Here is a 21,839-nt window from a genome sequence, read left to right as displayed (position 1 = left end):
TATTAGCTCCTTTCCTCTTCAGTTTTTATATAAATTCTGTCGCGCAGGTGGTTAGAAACCCCTAAAACCATTTCTTATCTCTGGCATCTTTTAGGTAAATAATATTGTCATGTTATTTTTTTAAGTAGTGGAACTAAGCGCATTGGGCTCTTTCACAGTGAATTATGAAGAAATGGATTCACTCTAAATTAGTCTAAAAGCAAAGTAAGATTTTTGATATAAAGGCAGATTAGTTGCTGTACTATTCAGCAAGTGAAATAATAAAAACTAAATTGTATTTTAGGGGTACATTGGTGCTTTCTGGATTTGATGGTTTTCTTGTAGACATTTCATTACCCAAACTAGGTAACATCATCAGTACTACTCACTATATTTTAGGATTTAGGGAGATAGAATTCTCAATCCCACAGCACTGGCCACTTAGGTTTGGTGATTTTTTTTGTTATTAATCAAATGTATTGCCAATTTATATCCACAGCGTTCTGAATTTTCCAAAGGAAAACAATTGCCCAGTTTCTTTATGGTGCAGACCTATAATAAGGAACACCTTCATCATCTTGAGAAATTCTTAATGGCAATGTTTTATATTCTCTGTTGTATTCAAAATGTTTCACTACAAATTAAAGCTACGGTAGCTTTATTTTGCAGAAGCCTGGCTTTGGCAAAGCAGATTCATGAATTGGCTGAAGTTAATATATTGTGTAGAAGGCTATCGCCTTAAGTCTTTATGATCAATGTCATTCCAGCTGGATAATTTTGTTGAAATCAAACTGAGACCTTTCTCCATTTTGTATGACATTTGGATATACAAAAGCCAAACAAACTGTAAAACAGCATCTATGAGATATTAAATCAAAATGATCTTAGCAAAACAGTACATGTTATTGTAATGTCAAAAATCTAACTATAATCTAATTATAATCCAATGAACAAGTTAAGATCAGAGAAAAGTGTCAATTTGTATTAGAAATCTGTTATTTAATACATTGTCATTTTTTTTTTATTTTTAAGGACAAAAGAAATAGATTGGCAGCCTTATTTTACTACTCGAATTGTAGATGATTTTACTACTCATCTGAGAGTATTCAGAAAAGCTCAGCAAAGAATATGTGAAAGAGATGATCAGATTAAAGGTACTGCCTAAATATGTTCTCCTTATAGTAATGTTATAATAAATTAAATGAAGGCAGTTTCTTTTCTAAGTCGCATTAATTCAAATCTGTCTATGTATAAAGTTATTACTATTTTTATATTTATTTTATTATATTTATAAGGCCATCTAATTTTGATGCAATTCAAGGTGTTGTACAAAAACGTTAACACAATGTAACAATAAAATAATATTGTAAACATAATAGACAGGCATCCAGAGAGTATGAAAACTTGAAACCAATACTAAATCGGTGAATTCACAAATCATCCTGATACAATGCCTACTGGAAAAGTTAAGTCTTTAAGACTTGCCTGAAAGTCATGGCCATATGGATCTCAGGATCAATGCTGTTTCAGAAGTAGAACAGCGATACAGAAGGTACACCTTGTTTTTTCCACTAAAAATTCCTTAATTCAGTAACTGTTCTGTTTGCCTTACAGATAAATAGCATATTGTATATGGCATGCATTGTACTGCTTGACACAGAAACATGCTCCACCACTATTTTTTTCTGCTTTCTTCATCCTTGCCCTGATTTTAGGCTTCCCTATATTATACCTTATGTTTTTTAAGGGAAGATAGAGGCAATTGCAAGGGAATTTAAAGGGAGGGATTAGAACATTTTGGTTATGTAAGTCCAGCATTGGATTCCTGCATAAACAGAAATCACTGGCCAGAGATAGATGTGCCTTCTGTAGAAAAGCTTTCTTGTTTAATTTCTATTCAGCCAGAACTCATACAGTGAAGGAAAAAATTATTTGATCCCCTGCTGATTTTGTATGTGTGCCCACTGACAAAAGAAATAATCAGTCTATAATTGTAACGGTAGGTTTATTTTAACAGTGAGAGACAGAGTGGAATAAGTATTTGATCCCCTATCAATCAGCAAGATTTCTGGCTCCCAGGTGTCTTTTATACAGGTAATGAGCTGAGATTAGGAGCACTCTCTTAAAGGGAGTGCTCCTAATCTCAGCTTGTTACCTGTATAAAAGACACCTGTCCACAGAAGCAATCAATCAATCAGATTCCAAACTCTTGGCCAAGACCAAAGAACTGTCCAAGGATGTCAGGGACAAGATTGTAGACCTACACAAGGCTGGAATGGGCTACAAGACTATTGCCAAGCAGCTTGGTGAGAAGGTGACAACAGTTGGTGCGATTATTCGCAAATGGAAGAAACACAAAATAACAGTCAATCTCCCTCGGTCTGGGGCTCCATGCAAGATCTCACCTTGTGGAGTTTTAATGATCATGAGAACAGTGAGGAATCAGCCCAGAACTACATGGGAGGATCTTGTCAATGATCTCAAGGCAGCTGGGACCACAGTCACCAAGAAAACAGTTGGTAACACACTATGCCGTGAAGGACTGAAATCCTGCAATGCCCTCAAGGTCCCCTGCTCAAGAAAGCACATGTACAGGCCAGTCTGAAGTTTGCCAATGAACTCAACTCGCCATGTTTGGAGGAGAAGGAATGCTGTCTATGACCCCAAGAACACAATCTCCACCGTCAAACATGAAGATGGAAATATTATGCTTTAAGGATGTTTTTCTGCTAAAGGGACAGGACATCTTCATTGCATCAAAGAGATGATGGACAGGGCCATGTACCATCATATCATGAGTGAGAACCTCCTTCCCTCAGCCAGGGCATTGAAAATGGGTCATGAATGGGTATTCCAGCATGACAGTGACCCAAAACACACGGCCAAGGCAACAAAGGAGTGGCTCAAGAAGAAGCACATCAAGGTCCTGGGGTGGCCTAGCCAGTCTCCAGACCTTAATCCCGTAGAAAATCTGGAGGGAGCTAAAGGTTCGAGCTGCCAAACATCAGCCTCGAAACCTTAATGACTTGGAAAGGATCTGCAAAGAGGATTGGGACAGAATCATTCCTGAGATGTGTGCAAACCTGGCGGCCAATTACAAGAAACATCTGACCTCTATGGTTGCCAACAAGGGGTTTGCCACCAAATACTGTCATATTTTGCAAAGGGGTCAAATACTTATTTCACTCATTAAAATGCTAATCAATATATAACTTTTTTGAAATGCATTTTTCTGGATTTTTTTGCGGTTATTCTGTTTCTCATTTTTAAAATAAACCTACCATTACAATTATAGACTAATCATTTCTTTGTTAGTGGGCAAATATACAAAATCAGCAGGGGATCAAATAATTTTTCCCCTCACTATAACCCTGGATGGAAGGAAAACAACTTGAAGGGATAGAGTATATCAACTGCTGGTCTTGAATGTAGAATATTTTGGCCCTCTTCACATGATTTGCAAAGTAATTAAAAAGAAATGGAAATACAGGATATGCAATACAGTACAGTCTAGCAAATAACAGTTTGCTTCCTACTACACAAACCAGTAAGAATTATTCTTTTTTGCTTTGTGTTATACATTCAAACACAAGAACATATTCCTTGCTATCTTTTGCCTGATGTGGAAGACACTATCTACACTGTATACTGTAAATGCAGTACAGCTGTATATACAATGTATTCTTCGAAATTGACAGTAAGTCTCTTCATTAGCAACTGGATACCTTTGAAAATGTAGGAAAAAATAATTAAATTATTAAACTATATATAAATAGTTCATAAATGTTAAAATAACAAATGTTAATAAGGAGGAGAAATATTAATGCAATTACTTCAGTAATAGGGATAATTGCAGACCAAATTCTTCTAGATAAAATCTGCTCAAGTTTCCAATTTTGGTGTAGATGGAGCAGAAGATCTTGTAGATACATTTTTTGAAGTTGAAGTTGAAATGGAAGAGACCATCTGTCGTGATCTAGTCTGCACATCTCCCAAAGATGAAGAAGGTATATGATTATTTTCTTTCTTAATTATACTTTAAATGAAATGTGCTGATCATCATCTATATTATACAGTATAGACATAGATAACTTTTTATTAAGCTTTAAAACATAACAGGATAAAAATAGTAGCTATTAATTATGTGCAAATTATATGACTATATAATTAATTATAAAAGGATTATATACTTTAAAAGAAAGAATATGATTGTACGACTGGTGAAAAATTAAAAGTCTGTAGTGAACTATTTAAGGGAAGAAGAAATTACTTGATTTCACTAAATGTCTATATTGATAGTTATTTGGTGGTCAATAAGCATTTTTATATCATAGATATGACATTTAATTCTACTGTTGGGAAAAGGAATACTATTTTTATACTATTTTTTCTTTAGAAATGTTGCAAAATGTTTCCAATGTTTAATCCTATCACTAAACTTATCTAAAGTTTAGATGTATATTTACATCTAAAATCGTCAATGGTATTTGAAGTATGTAAAAACTTGGTAGATAGGTGGATGGATGGATAGATGAATATTACTAGATTTTGATACACATTCTTACCTTGTACTTTTAGGATTCCTAAGGGATCTGTGTGAAGTTTTACTGTATTTATTGCTACCTCCCGGGGACTTCCAGAACAAGATCATGAGATATTTTGTCAGGGTAAATTTAATTTCATATTATATCACTGCAGTAATCTAATATTCTTTAGCCTAAGAGCTGCATAATATTTATATAATAATATAAATATTATTTAAATATTTATATAAATATAAATAATGTTTATATAATAATATATATAATTTTTAAATAATTATTAAATATAATATTCATTAGCACTATCTGAAAATAAAATGGGCAGTCTATAGTTGAGAACTTGTTTTTAAAGAAGTCCCAGAGATTGACCAAGTTCATTTTGCTCTTCATTCTTTTACATCAACATGGTATTGAGTCATCTTTTGAACAAGAGCTCTGATTGAGGCAAAAAAACATCTGCCTGGAAAATACAGGAAGCATGCATTAATTCTCTGCTATTTCTAATACTTCTGTATCTAATAATTCTAGACATCTTACATAACTGTATACAGGTAGTACTCAAATTACGAATGTAATGGTGCCTGCCCATTACATTCATAACCCAAGGATTTGTTGGAGTGAATCACATAAAATGAATGTGAAAACACCTGCTTTTACCCGCACATTCGCTAATCGAATGTGCAGTTGGTTAAGTGCACAGGAGGTATCTCAGGGTGGGGAAGGCCATGGGCGGGCCTACTGATAAAACAGGCCAGCTGTTTAAGTCCACCCAAGGCTTCACCTGACCCACTGAGATACCTCATGTTCCCCATAATTGCTCCTTCCATCCTGCCGTGCCAGGTTTCCACAGGAACTGGACCTGTGGAGACTCACCTTGCGAAGATCTAGTGAGCTGTCCCTTCTCCAGCCTTTCTGTCACGGTTTCTGTGCGTGCTCCTGGCGCTCCAAAAGCGGAGTGGGGAGATCAGGACGAGTGCGCCCTGCTTGGTTTCTTGAGTCACCGAGGCTGCATGCCACATGTGGAACTTTGAGTCTCCCCCAAAGGCTTCTAGTCTCGGCACGAAAAGTGTTTGCATGTCGACGGAAGAGGTTGGGGCAGTGAAATCATGTTGCCTCAAAGTGTCCCATTGGCTTGCAAACTTTTGCCCAGAGCCTGGAAGCTTCTGGGCACTGTGATCTTATGGGTCTTCAGTCCACCATTCTCTGCAAAAGTGGATGGAGGGAAGAGGCAGGGCGAATGTTACAGTGCCTCTGTGGTTGTTTATAAGGGTGAATAACTGTCATGGTGCTGCAAAATTCATAACTTCGGGACTGTCATAAGTAGTTGGGTTATGTCACAACTTTGAACAGTCACTAAATGAACTGTTGTAACTCAAGGATTACCTGTATAAGAATACAGATAACTTTGTTGTGTGCATATCATTCCTTTTATTTAAAATAATTTTAGTGGTTCCTTTAAAAAAGTCACACTACTGTCATTTTCTCATTCAGTCACATTTGGATATATGTTTATGAGCCAGGCTACATTATAATTTTTTGTTTTCAGTTTTCTCTGCTTTATGGTTATTTATTTATTGGTTCAATCTGGAGTGACTATGGGGGGTTTATTTATATTAAATATTTTACATAGTAGAATATCTCTATGCTTGACTTGTGTCACTGAAATGTTTTAGACGATTTATAATAAAAAATAATAAAAAAATTAGATACTTTGCTACCTGCTATATATTTATTTTTATTGTTTTTCATATTTTTTTCTTCATATTATCTAATGGTAATTTTATACTATAAATGCAGAGTTGTTGTACCTGCATACTCTTGAAGAGACTTATATCTGAAGTGTTTGCTTTTACAACCATTAATACATTTGGGGTAGGAGAGTTCTGTTTGAAATGAAGCTTCTGTGGACTGATTTGTTATATGTAGAGTATTTATTTGACATCATTGGTTTTCTCCCTGCTACCCTGAAAAAAAAGACAATGATGAGAAAAACTGTAACAGACACTGCATCAGCTTTTGCTTCATGCTAAACATAAATGAATTAAAGCTAATCTTATTAGATTCTAGTCTAATAATTATAGATTATGTTTTATTTTGTGTTTTGCAAAATGCAGCCACACTTATACACAAGTTCTTGACCTATGGCCATTCATTGAATGACAGTTTTACATTATGACAATCCATTCTCAAAGTTGTGACTGTTACATTCCAAATCACAGCGACATGATTGCAATTTGGGCACTTGGCAACTGGCTTGCTTTTACAATGATTGCAGCACCTTTCAGTGATTTGTGACTTTCCCAACTGGCTTCCAACAAAGTTAATTGAGGAAGTCAGATTCACTTAACAAATCTATGATTCACTTAATCTTGTGATTCATTTAACTGCAATAAAAATGGTTGTAAAATTGAGTCTGGTCATGTGAAGACTCGCTTAACGATCATATTGTTTAGAGCACAGGTGTCAAACTCGCGTCAAGTGACGAGTTGTGATGTATCACGACTTTTTTCACATTGCCGGAGCTGGGGTGGATGTCGCCTCCGCATGATGCAACCAGCCCACAGGCAATTCCAGTCCTAATTGTGGTAGTAAGTTGAGGATTCTCTGTATAAAAAAACCCAGGATAAAATGATAATGATGATTGTAATAATGTATCATCTTTTTTTCCAGCTCTGTCACCACTAATCAACTATTTTGCCACTGTATTTTCAAGAGCTACTGCTCTACTACCTTTCTTTTACCACTTTTAATAACTATAGTTATCTTCTCAGTTTAAACATATTTTTAACACAACATCCTCTTAAGTAAAGTTTTAATTCTATGCCAGCATCCTTCTCTCTTTAAAATGTATAAAGTGGTTGGGACTTCTGATATCTCCTAAAATTCATAAAATGAAGTCCATAATATGATATTTGTTTGAAAGTAATCTAGCGGAACTTGGGTGATCTTGAAAAGCTAAGCAAGATCTGATCTAGTTAGTTAAACAATAAAGCTGTAAGATAGATTGGAAAATTAGAAAATATTCTGGAAAAATGCTGTAGCAAACACGCAAATATTTTATCAGACTCTTTTTCCTGAGGTAAGCGGGACCTACAGATAGTCCTTGACATTTGACGTTGGTTCAAGGACAGTTCAAACTTACAATGGCCTCAGAAAAAGTAATTTATAACCTGTCCTTGAACCTAATTACATCATTCCTCTAGTGACATAATCGCATTTCAGATGCCTGATAAACAGCTTACATTTACAACCAGTTCAATATCCTACATTCATGTGATGGTGATTTGTGACTTTTCTTGCCAGTTTCTGGCAAGTAGTATTAATTGGGGGATGGATTTGCTTAACAATCATTTATGTAACAAACCATGGTGATTTGCTTAATGATCATAGTAAAAATGGTTGTAAATGTGTATCCAGTCATATTCTGATCACAATTGAGGTTGTAAATGGAGGAGAACTGTAATTTGGTGTTGCATAGAATAAAACACTACAATTAATTTATACTGTAAAAATGCAGGTTTTAAAATAGCACCATTACATGTTTCATTATTAACAATAACTATTGATATGTAGCCATTAGCTGTTATCATGGCATTTAAAACCATGATTAGGAAAAAATGCTTCAGACTTCATATTTGTGTCATCTGTCTGTTATTCAGCAAGGTAGCCTAATTTTTTTGCAGCAGTATCTTCAGGCTTGAACAGAGCCCTAAAATTTGTCAGACTACTGAATGAATAGTAAAGAGTTGCTGCACTAATTCTTTTTCTACATCATTTTCAAAATGTAGACAACCCAGGTGATAGTAGGCTATCTCTAACTAATCTGTTGCATAAAATATTAATGAAAACTAGTTTTTATCTGCACTGTTTTTTCAGTATGCAAACTATATACAGTTATCTTCATTACATTTTTATTGTATTAAATATCTATGAGATTCTATTGTTAAAAAACTTTACATTGAACAGACTTAAGATTCAGAGACTAACAAAATTAGTCTTTTTTCAGGCTAATTTTTATTATCCAGTTATGATGACAAGAAGATGAATGGGATTGCATCATAGCATTTATTGTTATCATGGATAGTATGTTTGTATTGAGAAAATCTACTGAATATGTCTTTTTGCAGTGGTCCTCGAAAACAAGGAAGAATTGGACAGTAGTCTTTCTTCAGAGACCTGAACAAACATAGTTATCAAATATAAATATCTTGTATTTCAAGAATACAGGATTGTCAAAAAATTTTGAAAAAGGAAAGTTAATTCAGAATCAATATTTACGTAGGTCATATTTCAGACCTTTCATTTTTTCTTGCAATCTTAGTTCCTGTTCATCTTTTCAGCATTCCTCCTCTTTCCTTCATAGAAATCTCATTGTTTGGGTGAAAAGTTCAAACTAGTAATTCAAGGCCAAGATGTTGGTATAGATTCTGTAATTTGAAATCAGGATAGTAGGGGTCTTAAATAATTAGTAGTGTATTTAAATAATTTAAGTACTGAGTTGTGTGGATTCTGCAGTGCTTATAGAACATGGGGACAGTGTATGCAGCCATTCTTTGTATTAAATTGGAGTGGAAGATGATTAATGAAAAAGGATTTCAGTTTAATTATGTTCTTATTGGATTTGATACTTAGAGTTAAAAAGTGCTTGTGCTTACTTAGGATATAAATCTGAAAACTGGCTGCTACTTAATGAAAATAATCCTTAAAGTATATTAAATGTATTTTTCAAAATATATGAAAGATTTTTCATTCATTCATTCAATTTGTATAGCCACAGTAGGTCTAATTTTACTGTCCATTTTTTTCAGGAAATCCTTTCTCAAGGAATTCTTCTTCCATTAATAAATCAGCTCAGTGATCCTGATTATATTAATCAGCATTTCATATGTATGGTAAGTTATTTAAAAAAAATTGGTACATAAAGCCAAACCTGGCAATGCAGGAACCAACAATTTTCAGGCTAAACAGATTAGTTAAGTAAATATATCTCAGCTTCAACTGCCTCCTATTCTTGAAGACAGCAGCAAAATTGATTCAGAAAAAGCAGGAGTAAAAAAATAATAATCTTGGAGATGATGGATGGATGCAGGATAGACAGATAACAGATAGATAAAACATGGATGGATAATTTGGATACTGTATATAAACATGGCTAGAGAGATAAATAGATAAATATGTATGAAAGTATATATTTGCATTTGTAATATAAAGGTAAACCCAATTTTTCTTCAAATTCAAGTCTGTATTCATTATTAATAGTCCTTATCAACCACAATAGGCACCAGCAATTCTGCCACTAAGTGGTGCAGTCATTTAGCATCGTGTTACATGATCAGGCTGACATAGAACATAAATTCTTGCTAAGATCAGTAAACAACTGGTGGTTATTAAGTGTGATGTTACATGATCACAACTTGCCATTTCCTGTCAGCTTCTTCATTGAATTTGCTTGTTGGAAGGTAGTGAGATGCTGCTATCATCAATGTGGGCAGGTTCCAAACACCCAAATCACGATCTATGACCATGGGGATGCCAGAACTTTGAAGACTAATCGTAAATCTTTGTTTTCAGTTATAAGTTTGAACAATCATTGAATGAGTGGTTAGTAAGCGAAGACTACCTATATTTGTATGTTGTTGTCTATATTTTCTAAATAAGAAATGAGTGAATATTGTAGATACATAATTTGGCTACATTAGGGTTCATACTTAGTGAGGAAAGACAGTTTTATAGGTAACAAATACCCTGACACTTATAACCTCTCAGATTGTGATTGTTGTCTATTTTCAACATTAATGTACTTGATGTACTCATTTAAACCCTGAACTACTCGATGAATATTTTCCTTTATTGGAATCATGGATTACTATATATATATACATAGTAAATGCAGACTTTAAAAGCAAGTTCTTATTTATATATAAAATTCACATCTGAAAAATGTGTTTTTATAAACTTTTTCTTTCTCACATATTTCAGATTCGTGATTCAATTTGCAATTATGAGGCCTTTATGAACATAGTTAAAGTAAGTGATAAAGTAGGAGAGTTAGAAGCAGTAAGAGATAAAGCCACAGAAGAACTGCAGTATCTTCGTTCCTTGGATACAGCTGGAGATGGTTGGTATTGTTATGTTTACATTTACAATTATTATATAACCATAAGATGCTATTTTTTCTTCACGTAGCATTCTCTTAGAAGTTAGAAGGTTATAATCTTTCTTAAGGGACAAATTTTCTACCTAAGAATAAGATAACTTGAGAATTTTGAGAAAAGCCAGAATTTAAGATGTAGAATGAAGATGCAGGTAGCCTTGCAATTATTAATTATGTCTCATATAAGCTTCTTGGATAGCTAGATAAATTTCCATAACTGACTTTTGGAATAATAAGAAACTTTCCTCTCTTGAATAACAAGCTATTTATGATTTTATCCCATTTTTGTTATGTCATGGAATTTAAATCTGCATATAAGCTTATCAAGATGGGATATCATTTAGTTGGAAGCCATGTGCTATATGCATAAAAGTTCTATTAAGAAACTAATTCCAGTAGGCATTGTAAAGGGAAAAGAATTTTGTAGGTAATTGTATGCTGTGGAAATGCTTGTTCTGGCAAATTGTGGAATACAGTCTGGATTTCCAGGAGGAGTGGCATCTTTCCAGAAGGTAAAGTGGCTAAAGAACTTGAAAAGTTTGGTCAATAAGAAGAGGATTAAAATGGCTCCTCCCTCACGATTCTCATAGTGTATCTCTAGCTATGCAAATAGTTATTTTAGTCTGGCAAGATTCTGTCTATAGGTAAAAACAATAAAGAAACCTACTGTTATGTAATTCCAAATGCCATTCTTGGTTCTTAGCACCTGAAACAAATTTAATTTATGCATCTGTAAGGGTTAAACATTATTTTAAAAGACTATTTTGTTTTAAAATGAGTTTTTCATCATAGTTAATGTTACGCGCAATCATGAAGTAATCCTTAAGTTTTCAAAAGTTGTACTTATATATATACAGTAAATGCAGTGCATTTATGTCTATAATGTAGCTCATGATTTTAAAGTATAACTCATTTAGAATGAAAGCTAGGTTTTAAAATATTTTCTCATATTTTTCTCATAGAAAAATATAAGAATATATTCTACTCCAATAGTTCACAAAACCCAAATTTTCATTGCCAGCACATATTAATTTGATTAATAGTTCTTATCTTTAACAGCATTGATTCCATTTTTTTAAAAAAAACTTTTTTTTTCTTCAAAGAGTTTTGATTGTTTTCTCCTACTCTGTAGTCTTGAGCAATACATTTATAATTTATTAGGAATTTAAATGGATGTGTTTTATCCTTTTAAATCTTACTTTTTCTTTTCAGATATTAATCATATTAAAAATCAGATAAATAGCTTACTCTTTGTTAAGAAAGTATGTGATTCAAGAATACTAAGGCTACAGTCAGGAAAAGTAAGTATGTTTAATGTATTGCAATTATACATAAGTATCTGAGCCAACTATGAGACTTGATTTTTTTTTATATTCAAATTTTTATTGATTTTCAAATAAACAAGTTACAAATATGGTATACATTAACAAACAAGAAAAAAAACCTATATCTATTCAGAGATGCTCAGCAGCCCCCCCCCGCCTACGTCCACCCTTTCTTTCACCCTTCCTGCCTACTTCCCTCCTCCTCTCTTCTCCTCCTACCTATACCTCTCTCCTCCTCCCTCCTCTCAACTACCCTACACATCCCACCTCCTTCCTTTCCTCATCCTTCGGACGCAGTTTGGGGGCGCCAGCCGAGCATCTCATCTTTTTCAAATACATTATTTCACTATAACATTTTAATACACCAAAATTTACATTTACATCTTTGATCCCCTCCCCCCTCCCCCCCCTGGACTTCCCAGAACCGAATACAGGGTTATGCACATGTCATCCCAGATCTAAATAAAACTACCCAAACATAATACAATCAAATATTAACATACTTTAACTCTAATAAAAAAATATCAACTTAAGATAAATATAAAATATGTATAATATAATAAATAAATAAAAACAATATAAAATCTACTCAAAAGCTATATAATATTTATTCACTTCGTACTTTCTCTGAATATAATCTATCCATCTTCTCCAAACCAAAATAAATTTTTCTTGAGATTGATCTTTCAAATATACGGAAATCTTTGCCATTTCTGCAAAATACGACACCTTTAATCTCCAATTAAAGCTTACTCTTTGTTAAGAAAGTATGTGATTCAACAATACTAAGGCTACAGTCAGGAAAAGTAAGTATGTTTAATGTATTGCAATTATACATAAGTATCTGAGCCAACTATGAGACTTGATTTTTTAAATCAAATAATAGAGCTCAGTATTATTAGACTCTTTTGTATTGTTTTCAATAGCTGCTGTATATCAGTAACTTGAATTTGTCAGGTTAGGTTCTCATTTCAGATCCGTCTAAAAAAGAGTTATTAGTTTTGCTATATATCTGATTGCTACTGAACTAAGATCCGGGCTCAAGATAAAGAATCTACTGCCAATGCATTATCAAGCAAACTTTTATTTCTGAATCTCTATATCTAAAATCTTATAAGAAGACAACATTCCTGATTTTTATATGTAGCAAAAATAAGGCATGTTGTATAAATATTGCATAGCCATGTCTATTAATGTATTGTATTTTTATTCAGGAAATAGATACTGTGAAACTGGCTGCAAATTTTGGAAAACTTTGCACAGTCCCTCTGGACAACATTCTAGTAAACAATATTGCACTACAGTTTTTTATGGGTAAGAAAACAATAGTTGGAAATGCATATATATTGCATGATTAAAACTAGCACTGTAATAGGATGCTATAGGTATGCATGTATTTACCTAAAAATACATAAATATAATTGATGTGAGGGCTTTTTTGATCCCATTTATTTTAGTAGGTTTGCTTTTTTTTAATATGCCAAACTGATTTAATGAACAGATGACTGTTCCTCTTTCCCAAATATCCACACAGTTAAGTTAACTCTAGACCAGGGGTGTCAAACTGCTGGCCCACAGGCCGGATGCGTCACACGGAAGCTGTGCCCACCCCAGCTCCAGCAAGGGGAAAAAAGTCACAATATGTCATGACACGTCACACGATGCGGCAAGTTTGACATCCCTGCTTTAGACCATAGAAATGAAAAAAATTCTGTCATTAACTAGAATAAGTTTGAGTATTTTATGCGCATTGGATAAAGTTTAGATGGTATTAGTCTTTCATCCATTAAAAATATCAAGCAAAATAAAATAAATCAACCTACTGAGATTTGCATATAAGTGTTTAAAAACAATCTTCTATTTGAACATTCATATCAATCTGAATATGCATGAAATTAATAAAAAAATTTCAATTTAGAAAAAAATTGCTTTACTCACAGTACTCTGTTGAAATATGCTTGAGTTGGCTGCATTATCTCAATAGAAAAATTTGAATAGCTTGAATGTTTCATGTATTATCAGGCCACATCTTTTTTATTTTTTATTTTATTTTTTAGTAGGTTTTTTCATGTTTACAGTTCTTAAGTGCTTAATAAACAATATGTTGTCTGGGTCTTAGCTTAATATATATTAAAATTCTAATTTCTACTCTGTTTTTCCAGCCACTGATAAAATACATCCCATATTTGAAAATATTCTGTATCTTCTTTTTCTTTAATCTCCAATGTAAGTCTATCCATTTCTGCACATTCCAGTGTTTTCTTAATTATGTCATCTTCAGATGGTGTTTCTTCATTTTCCAATGTTGCGCAAAAACAATTCTTGCTGTGGTTAATACATATACCATTAAGTATACATTTTCTTTCTCATATTTTTCTGAAATTATACCTAATAAAAATAGTTTCGGCTTAAAATCTACACGTATTTTTAACATTTTTTTAACCAAATAAGAACTTTTGTCCAAAATTTTTTCCTTTAGGGCACATCCACCAAAGATGATAATACGTGCCTGGTTTTTGCCTACATTTCCAACAATTGCTGGATACATTTTTAAACATTTTTGCTAGCCTAGCAGGTGGTAATTTTGTATAAATTTTCTTTATATGCAGTTGACATTGTTATTTTATAGTTTTCCCCCAAAGGTTTTGCCAGTTTTTTAACCCTATATTGTGCCCAAATTTTTTAGCCCACGTTATCATTGCTTCTTTTACTTGTTCATCTTCCATCTTTAAGCTTAATAAAAAATTATACAATTTCTTAATCAGTTTTTCATTTGATGTCAATAATACCTGATCAAACCTTGTCTAGTCTTTATAAAAACCATGTTTTGACATCTTTCTCATACGTTGTTTGTATTTGCAAATGAGGCCCCCATGATAAACCAGTGCCCTGTTTTTTCAACTCTTGTTTAGTTTTTAAATTCTCTTCAATATTCAAGATGTCTTTGTAAGTTACAATTTTCTCAGAGTTAATTAAATTTGGGTGAGTGAACTTTTGCATTGTTGAAAGCCACTCTGGTATTTTCATATAAATTTTCGTTTTTATCTTTTCCCATACTAAAAATAAAGCATTTCTTACATAATGATTTTGGAAATATCTATGAATTTTGTTCTTCCCTTACCATAGAAAAGTATGTCATCCCAGTTGTAGGTCATGTCCTTCTAAGTATAATAGCCTTTTATGCCTAAAAGTAATCCATTCCTTTAACAGTGCACATGCTTGGTAGTATAAAACCCAGTCAGGGAGTCCAAAGCCTCCATTTTCTTTAGATTCTTGTAACAATTTCAGTCTAATTCTAACTTTCTTCCTTGCCAGATAAATTTCAAAATTGATGCATTTATCTCACCAAAGAATTTTTTCTCTATTTTTATAGATATTGTTTGGAATAGGAACAGAATACCGTGGCTATTCTTCCTAATACTGGCAGTTGTAAATTTTTCCATTGTTCCAAGTCTAATTTTATTTGTTTTAATAGTTTTATATAATTATCTTCTTTTATTGTTGCACATCTTGCTGTTAGGTATATTGCCAAGTATTTAATTTTCTTAACTATCTGGAGATCTATTTTGCCTGACAATTGATTTTTTTTGTTTATCTGTAAGATTTTTAACTATAACTTTAGTCTTTTCTCTGTTTATTTTCAATCCTGCTACTTCTCCAAATTCTTCTATTTTTTCCAATAATTTAGAGCTTGTCTCCAAGGGTTCTTCTAATATAAATACCAAATCATCCGCAAATGCTTGTAGTTTATATTTTTCATCTTTTATCTCCATTCCTTTAATTTTTGGGTTTTGTCTGACATATTCAGCGCTTCCAAAGGTAATATAAATAGCAGTATATTAACATATTCTGTGAAGTCTCCATTTACAATTATTTTGGCTGTTTGTCTAAAATATATTGTTTTGATTATGTTTATAAATTTTTCTTCAAAATCCATCCAATTTAATTGTAACATAAATTGCCAATTTATGTTATCAAAGGCTTTCTGTGCATCTAGGAAAATTAGTGCCATTTGTTTCCCTGGATGCTTTTCATAATATTCCAAAGTATCCAATTCTTAAATTATTTTTTATTTGTCTCTTGGGTAAAAATCCATTTTGATCTAGATGGATAAATTCAATGAAAAATCTTTTCAATCTCTCTGCTGTTATTGAAGCAAAAATTTATAATCCACGTTTAGTAATGATATTGGTCTGTAGTTCTTTATCTGAGTCAGATCTGAGTCTTCTTTTGGAATTAAGGTAATATTAGATTCTGCCCAGGTATGGCTTCTGATAGTACCTTATTACAGACTTCTTTCATTGGTAGGCTTAATGTGTCTTGTAGACATTTATAGAACTCTGCCAGTAGCCCATCTGATCCTGGAATCTTGTCATTTTTTTGTCTTTTTATAGTCTCCATCAATTCTATCATTGTTATTTTTTCATTTAACATATTTTTAAAACTTTCAGGTATTTTGGGTAATTTGGCTTTTTCCATATATATAATTTTATTTATATATAATATATATATAATTTTTCATAAAATTCTTTAACTATTTTTTATTGTTTCAGTTTGAAATTGTAAACATTCTTTCCCATCTTGTAGTTTATTTATCAATTTCTTCTCCTTTTCTTTTTTCAGTTTATAGGCTAACCATCTACCCGGTATATTAGCATTTTCAAAAAAGTGTTGTTTTGCCCTTTTAAATTGTTGGGCCATTTCTTCAGCTTTTATTAAGTTTATGTTTTATTATCTCCATTTGCTTTTAAAAAAAATTATTTTGTGGGTCTGCTTGTAATTCTAATTCCAGTTTTTTAAATTCTTTCTTTTAACTTAGTTTGTTGTTGTTTTTTTTCCTTATTCTTTTTTGCCATATAAGTTATAGCTAAGCCTCTGAAGTACGCTTTGGCCCTATCCCACACATTTTGAAGCGATCTATCTTTCTTATTTTCTTTAAAAAAGAATTCTATTTCTTTTGCTGCTATTTGTATACATTCTTTCTCTTTTAATAAAGCTTGATTCAATGATCATCTAATTTTTTTATTTATTCCTTTCCAAGTCATCTTTATCAAATTATGATCTCCCCATATATTGGTTTATATCTCAATCTCATGTATATTCATTCTTATTTCAGAGGATAACCATATCATATCAATTCTGGCCCACAATTTGTGCCTATTTGAATAAAATGTATACTGGGATTTTTTTGGATTTTTTTCTCTCCACATATCCTGTAAACAGATTTCTTCTGCCATTTTGAAAAAAGCCTTAGGTAGTATATTTCTTCCTTTTTTCCCTATTTTGCTGCTTTTATAGTTTAGCTTTCCATCTACAATTGCATTAAAATCTCCTACTAAGCAAATGTTTTGATATTCTGTTTTCACTACTTCCTTATGTAGTTTTTGGTAAAATTCTTCTTGTTTGTTATTTGGTACATATATTACTACCATCAGTGTCTGTTTTTGATTTATCATTTTTCCACCATTAATATTCTTCCTTTTTCATCTGCATAGACTTGTTTAGAATCCATTGTCTCTTTAATATATAAAACTACTCCTCTTTTCTTTTGTTATGCTAGTGAGAAGTAGAGTTTCTCAGTTTTGGGGCATTCCAAAAGTTTATAATGTTGTCTTTTTATATGTGTTTCTTGGAGGCAGACTATATCCATTTTTAGTTTTTGTAATCGTGTAAAAAAATTGTTCCTTTTTGAGGGAGAGTTCAATCCATTTATATTCATTGAAAGAATCCCGTTTTCCTTCTCCATTTTCTTTACTTATATTTAGTTGTTCTTGCCTATCTTTGTTCTCCTACCTTCGCTCCTTCTTTTTGATATATATTTACTATTTTTTCTTCCTCTCTTAATACAGCTATCTCTTCAGGTGCTACCTACCTCTCCCTGTTTTCTACATTCCCTATCTATTTGAAGTTCTGGAATTTTTTCTTCAAGGAAAGCTCTGCGTCTCTCACAAAATTCCATTGCTTTGAAAATGGAATCCAGTCTTTATCTCTTAGAATCCCAATTGATTAGAATCCCTTCCGGGACCAGCCATCTAAAGTTCACTCCTTTTTCAATTAGTTTTTTGATATTCTTTTCATGAGTTTCTTATCCTTCTAGGAATCTGTTTCAAGACTACAATTTCTTTTTCTTTATACCATAATGGGTCATCTCTCACTCATCTCAATATTTCGTCTCTTATTGATTTTTTCACAAATCTAACATCTTAAAATCCCATGTTGTAACTTTTGAAAGCAGTGGAAATTCACAAGAAACTATGCTGTCTTCTTATCGCCCAAGGATCACAAGAATAACTAAGCTGGCAAATGTGTTGCTTTTCTTTCAATTATTTCTCTCTAGAAAAAGCTGCCTGAAGATTAGGTAGTCCGGCAGAAAATGAAACCCAGGCAATCCACTGGCACAGTGGGGTTTCTCTCAATAATGTTTCAAATTCTTAATGTACTTGTCTAAGCTTTGTAGATACTCCACCTCTTTGCTTACTTACTAGATTCTACCAGCAGTTTTAGCAAAGCAAGGAGATATTTAAGGCATATTCTGGCTATCATAATTAAAAAAAATACTTTTGGCTTATTGAAATGAGAACATGTAGCCATGTAACATTCCCATTACTGTTGTTTCACTAACTACCAATGTGTTTCCAAGTACAATATAACTGCTGGTTATAATAACTCGTGTTGCTCAGGACCTGGGTATCTGGTTAGACTGTGTCTAGCCAGTTCAAATGAGTAGAAAATGCCTACTGAAAGATGTCTGCTGTCAGAGATGGCACTGAAGGAATCATAGACAAAGTTCTGTGAAGTCCCTCTCTTTTGATAGAACCTGTCCCCAGAAGCAAAAGTATCTGTTATTGTTATGATTTTGCAAATGTTCATTAACACCTGGTTTTATAACTTCTTTGGAGCGATTTCAGCACTAAATTGTTTTATTTAAAATTGTTACATTTTATGTAATATTTTAAAGATATTTTTGTGTTGGTTTATTGAAGATTTGTATTGGTGATCTAATTGTTCACTGATCACAATATGCAGATTGAAATAGTATATAAACATATAACAAAAGACACAATACCAAGTCTCTCTGGAAGAAACACAGAAGGGTCCCCAACTGGCAGTCTGCATTTACATCCTAAAATAAGTAGCAGCACACAAAGAAAATCATATGCAAAAGACTTCTTTTTATACTTCAAGGTCCAAGTAACATAATATGCCATGGTGGCACAGTGGTTAGAATGTAGTATTGCAGACTAACTTTGCCCATTGTCAGGAGTTCGATCCTGACCGATCAAGATTGACTTCCATCCTTCCGAGAGTCAGTAAAATGAGGACTCATTGTTGGGGGCAATATGCTGACTCTGTAAACCACTTAGAGAGTGCTGTAAAGTGCTATGAAGAATATATAAGTGTAAGTGGTTTTTAATAGTTGTGTGCATCCCTGCTAGAAAACATTGCTTCAGAAAAATAGTGTGAATGCAATTGGCATTTTTAAAGAAAGAAAGGGCTCCATCAATTAGAAGATGTTTTAAATATAACCATTTATACATATGATTGAATTGTTTATTTGTTACTTGATTTTATTTGTATAACTGCCCATCTTATTTTCAAGACTCTGGACAACTCAGATAATCAAAACAACCACACCAACATAATTGAAAATAAATAATTGTATTGTTTAGATTACATGCAGCAGATGGGAGGCCAAGCACATCTTTTTTTCTGGATAACAGTAGAAGGATACAGGGTTACAGCTCAGAAACAGCTAGAAGTATTGCTGAACCATCAGAAGGATGGAATGCATCAAACAACACAAACCAAAGGTCTGTTAAGAACAGCTGCAGTTGGAATATATGAACAGTATTTATCAGAAAAGGTAAGAATTGTTTTTTTAAAAAACAAAAATGTTTTATAAAACATCTATTTATAAAAAGATTTGTAGAAGTAAATAATTTGAAAAATTTCAGAAAATTAAACAAAATCTAAAAAGTAAAAAAAAAATCATACAATATAATTGGGATAGGATATACAGTAGTATGTTGTTACTCATTGTTAATTGGTTCCAGGAGGCATAATGAATACCAAAAACAATGAGTACCAAACAAATTTTCCCCATAAGGAATAAAGTAGTGAGTCACAAGGCAGCTGACATTGACATGTTCTATCTTGTGTGTTGAGTACCAAATAAATGGTAAGTACCAGGACAAAATTTTCATGTCAAAATGCTTTGAGTACCAAATTCAGTGAGTTTCAAAGCAGTTGAGTACCTGGGTACCGCTCTAAAAATAATCAAAAGATAGCGAAGGCTGCTGTACTAGCTACTAAAAATCATAATAATAAAAAGTATCATAGTTGTAAGAATATATTACAGGTAGTCCTCAAGTTAAAATTGTTTGTTTAGTGACCGAAGTTACAATGGCACTGAAAAAAGTGACATGACCATTTTTTACTTCCGACTCTTGAGTAACCCCATGCTCACATGATCAGAATTTGGATGCTTGGCAGTTGGCTCTTATTTATAATGATTGCAATGTCCCAGAGTCATGTGATCACTTTTTGTGACCTTCTCACATACTATGGGGAAACCATATTAACATAACAATCATGTTACTAACTTAACTTGCTTCACTTAACAACTATGGCAAGAAAGGTTGTAAAATGGGACCAAATTCACTTAACAAATGTCTTAGTAATAGAGATTTTGGGTTCAATGGTTGTCATAAGTTGAGGGATAAATTTGTAAGCAAACTAATCTTGAATAGAGATAAAATTGAACATATAAAATTACCCCATATAATATATAGAGAAGTCTATGTAAATCAAAATCTATAGTAATTAGAAAGTGCATAAAACAGAAATTTCATTTCTTCTTATCTCATCCCCATATAATTATTTCAATTTATATGTCACTTGTAAATATTCTTTCCAATATCTCAAAATGAAATAATATAACTTTTATGAATAACTTGAACTACTTGAGTTCTTTGCTTTTATTAAAATAACTGATACAGTTTTTGTAGTTATCTAGCTTTATTTTATCTTTAATAATAATAATGGCTGATTTTTATTTTTTACAAACAAATGAATTAAAATAAAAACTAAAATAATTTAATTCTCTGTGGTAGGCTTCTCCAAGAATTAATATTGATGATACACTGGTAGCAAAGCTGGAAGAAAAATTGAATAATGAGGACCCAACTCCTGAAATTTTTGATCAGATTCAAAGAAAGGTATACTGTTTTATTGTGATCTACTAATCTGACTATATATCTGTCAATATTTATGACTAATTTTGTTGGTTTTTAGACTGAAATGTAGAGTAATAATGCAAATACTTATTACATTATTTACATCTAGATGCATCTTTATATAATAAAGTGCTTTATGATTTAGATTACCTACTTTGCATAATAGTAAGCTTTAATTTCATTAAGGTATATGAATTGATGCTGCAGGACGAAAGATTCTATCCTTCATTCAAACAGCATGCACTTTATGTACGAATGCTTGCTGAGCTAGATATGCTAAAGGATCCTAGTTTCAGAGGATCAGATGATGGTGAAGGAGGTATGTTGATTTCATCAGGTAGGAGTTATAACTAAGTATAAACAGATAGGAAGTAATTTTTCCTCATCAGATAGGATTTAACTTTTATTTTCTCTTTTTCTTTCTTTCTTTTTTCTTTTCTTTTTTTTTGCAAAGAGGCCTATGTTGTTGTTGTTAGTTGCGAAGTCGTGTCCGACCCATCACAACCCCATGGACAACATTCCTCCAGGCCTTCCTGTCCTCTATCATCTTCTGAAGTCCATTTAAGCTCATGCCTACTGCTTCAGTGACTCCATCCAGCCACTT

The 21,839-nt window shown here is 32.6% G+C and overlaps 1 protein-coding gene across 1 annotated transcript in view; it reads left to right on the top strand.

The window, feature by feature from the left end:
* The window catches only part of SNX13 (sorting nexin 13), a 77,477-nt gene that overhangs the window by 28,599 nt on the left and 27,039 nt on the right, over positions 1 to 21,839 (top strand). Inside the window, exons 6-15 of the mRNA XM_029283113.1 lie at positions 1,012 to 1,133; positions 3,885 to 3,986; positions 4,558 to 4,646; positions 9,329 to 9,412; positions 10,500 to 10,638; positions 11,887 to 11,975; positions 13,214 to 13,313; positions 19,670 to 19,863; positions 21,113 to 21,217; positions 21,422 to 21,554. Coding sequence (XP_029138946.1) covers positions 1,012 to 1,133; positions 3,885 to 3,986; positions 4,558 to 4,646; positions 9,329 to 9,412; positions 10,500 to 10,638; positions 11,887 to 11,975; positions 13,214 to 13,313; positions 19,670 to 19,863; positions 21,113 to 21,217; positions 21,422 to 21,554 — 1,157 coding nt within the window. The remainder of the gene's footprint in view (positions 1 to 1,011; positions 1,134 to 3,884; positions 3,987 to 4,557; positions 4,647 to 9,328; positions 9,413 to 10,499; positions 10,639 to 11,886; positions 11,976 to 13,213; positions 13,314 to 19,669; positions 19,864 to 21,112; positions 21,218 to 21,421; positions 21,555 to 21,839) is intronic.

This window comes from Protobothrops mucrosquamatus, unplaced genomic scaffold (genome assembly GCF_001527695.2).
Source record: "Protobothrops mucrosquamatus isolate PMUCROS unplaced genomic scaffold, P.Mucros_1.0 scaffold21, whole genome shotgun sequence".
NCBI lineage: Eukaryota > Metazoa > Chordata > Lepidosauria > Squamata > Viperidae > Protobothrops > Protobothrops mucrosquamatus.
This window is presented reverse-complemented; position numbering and strand designations above follow the sequence as displayed.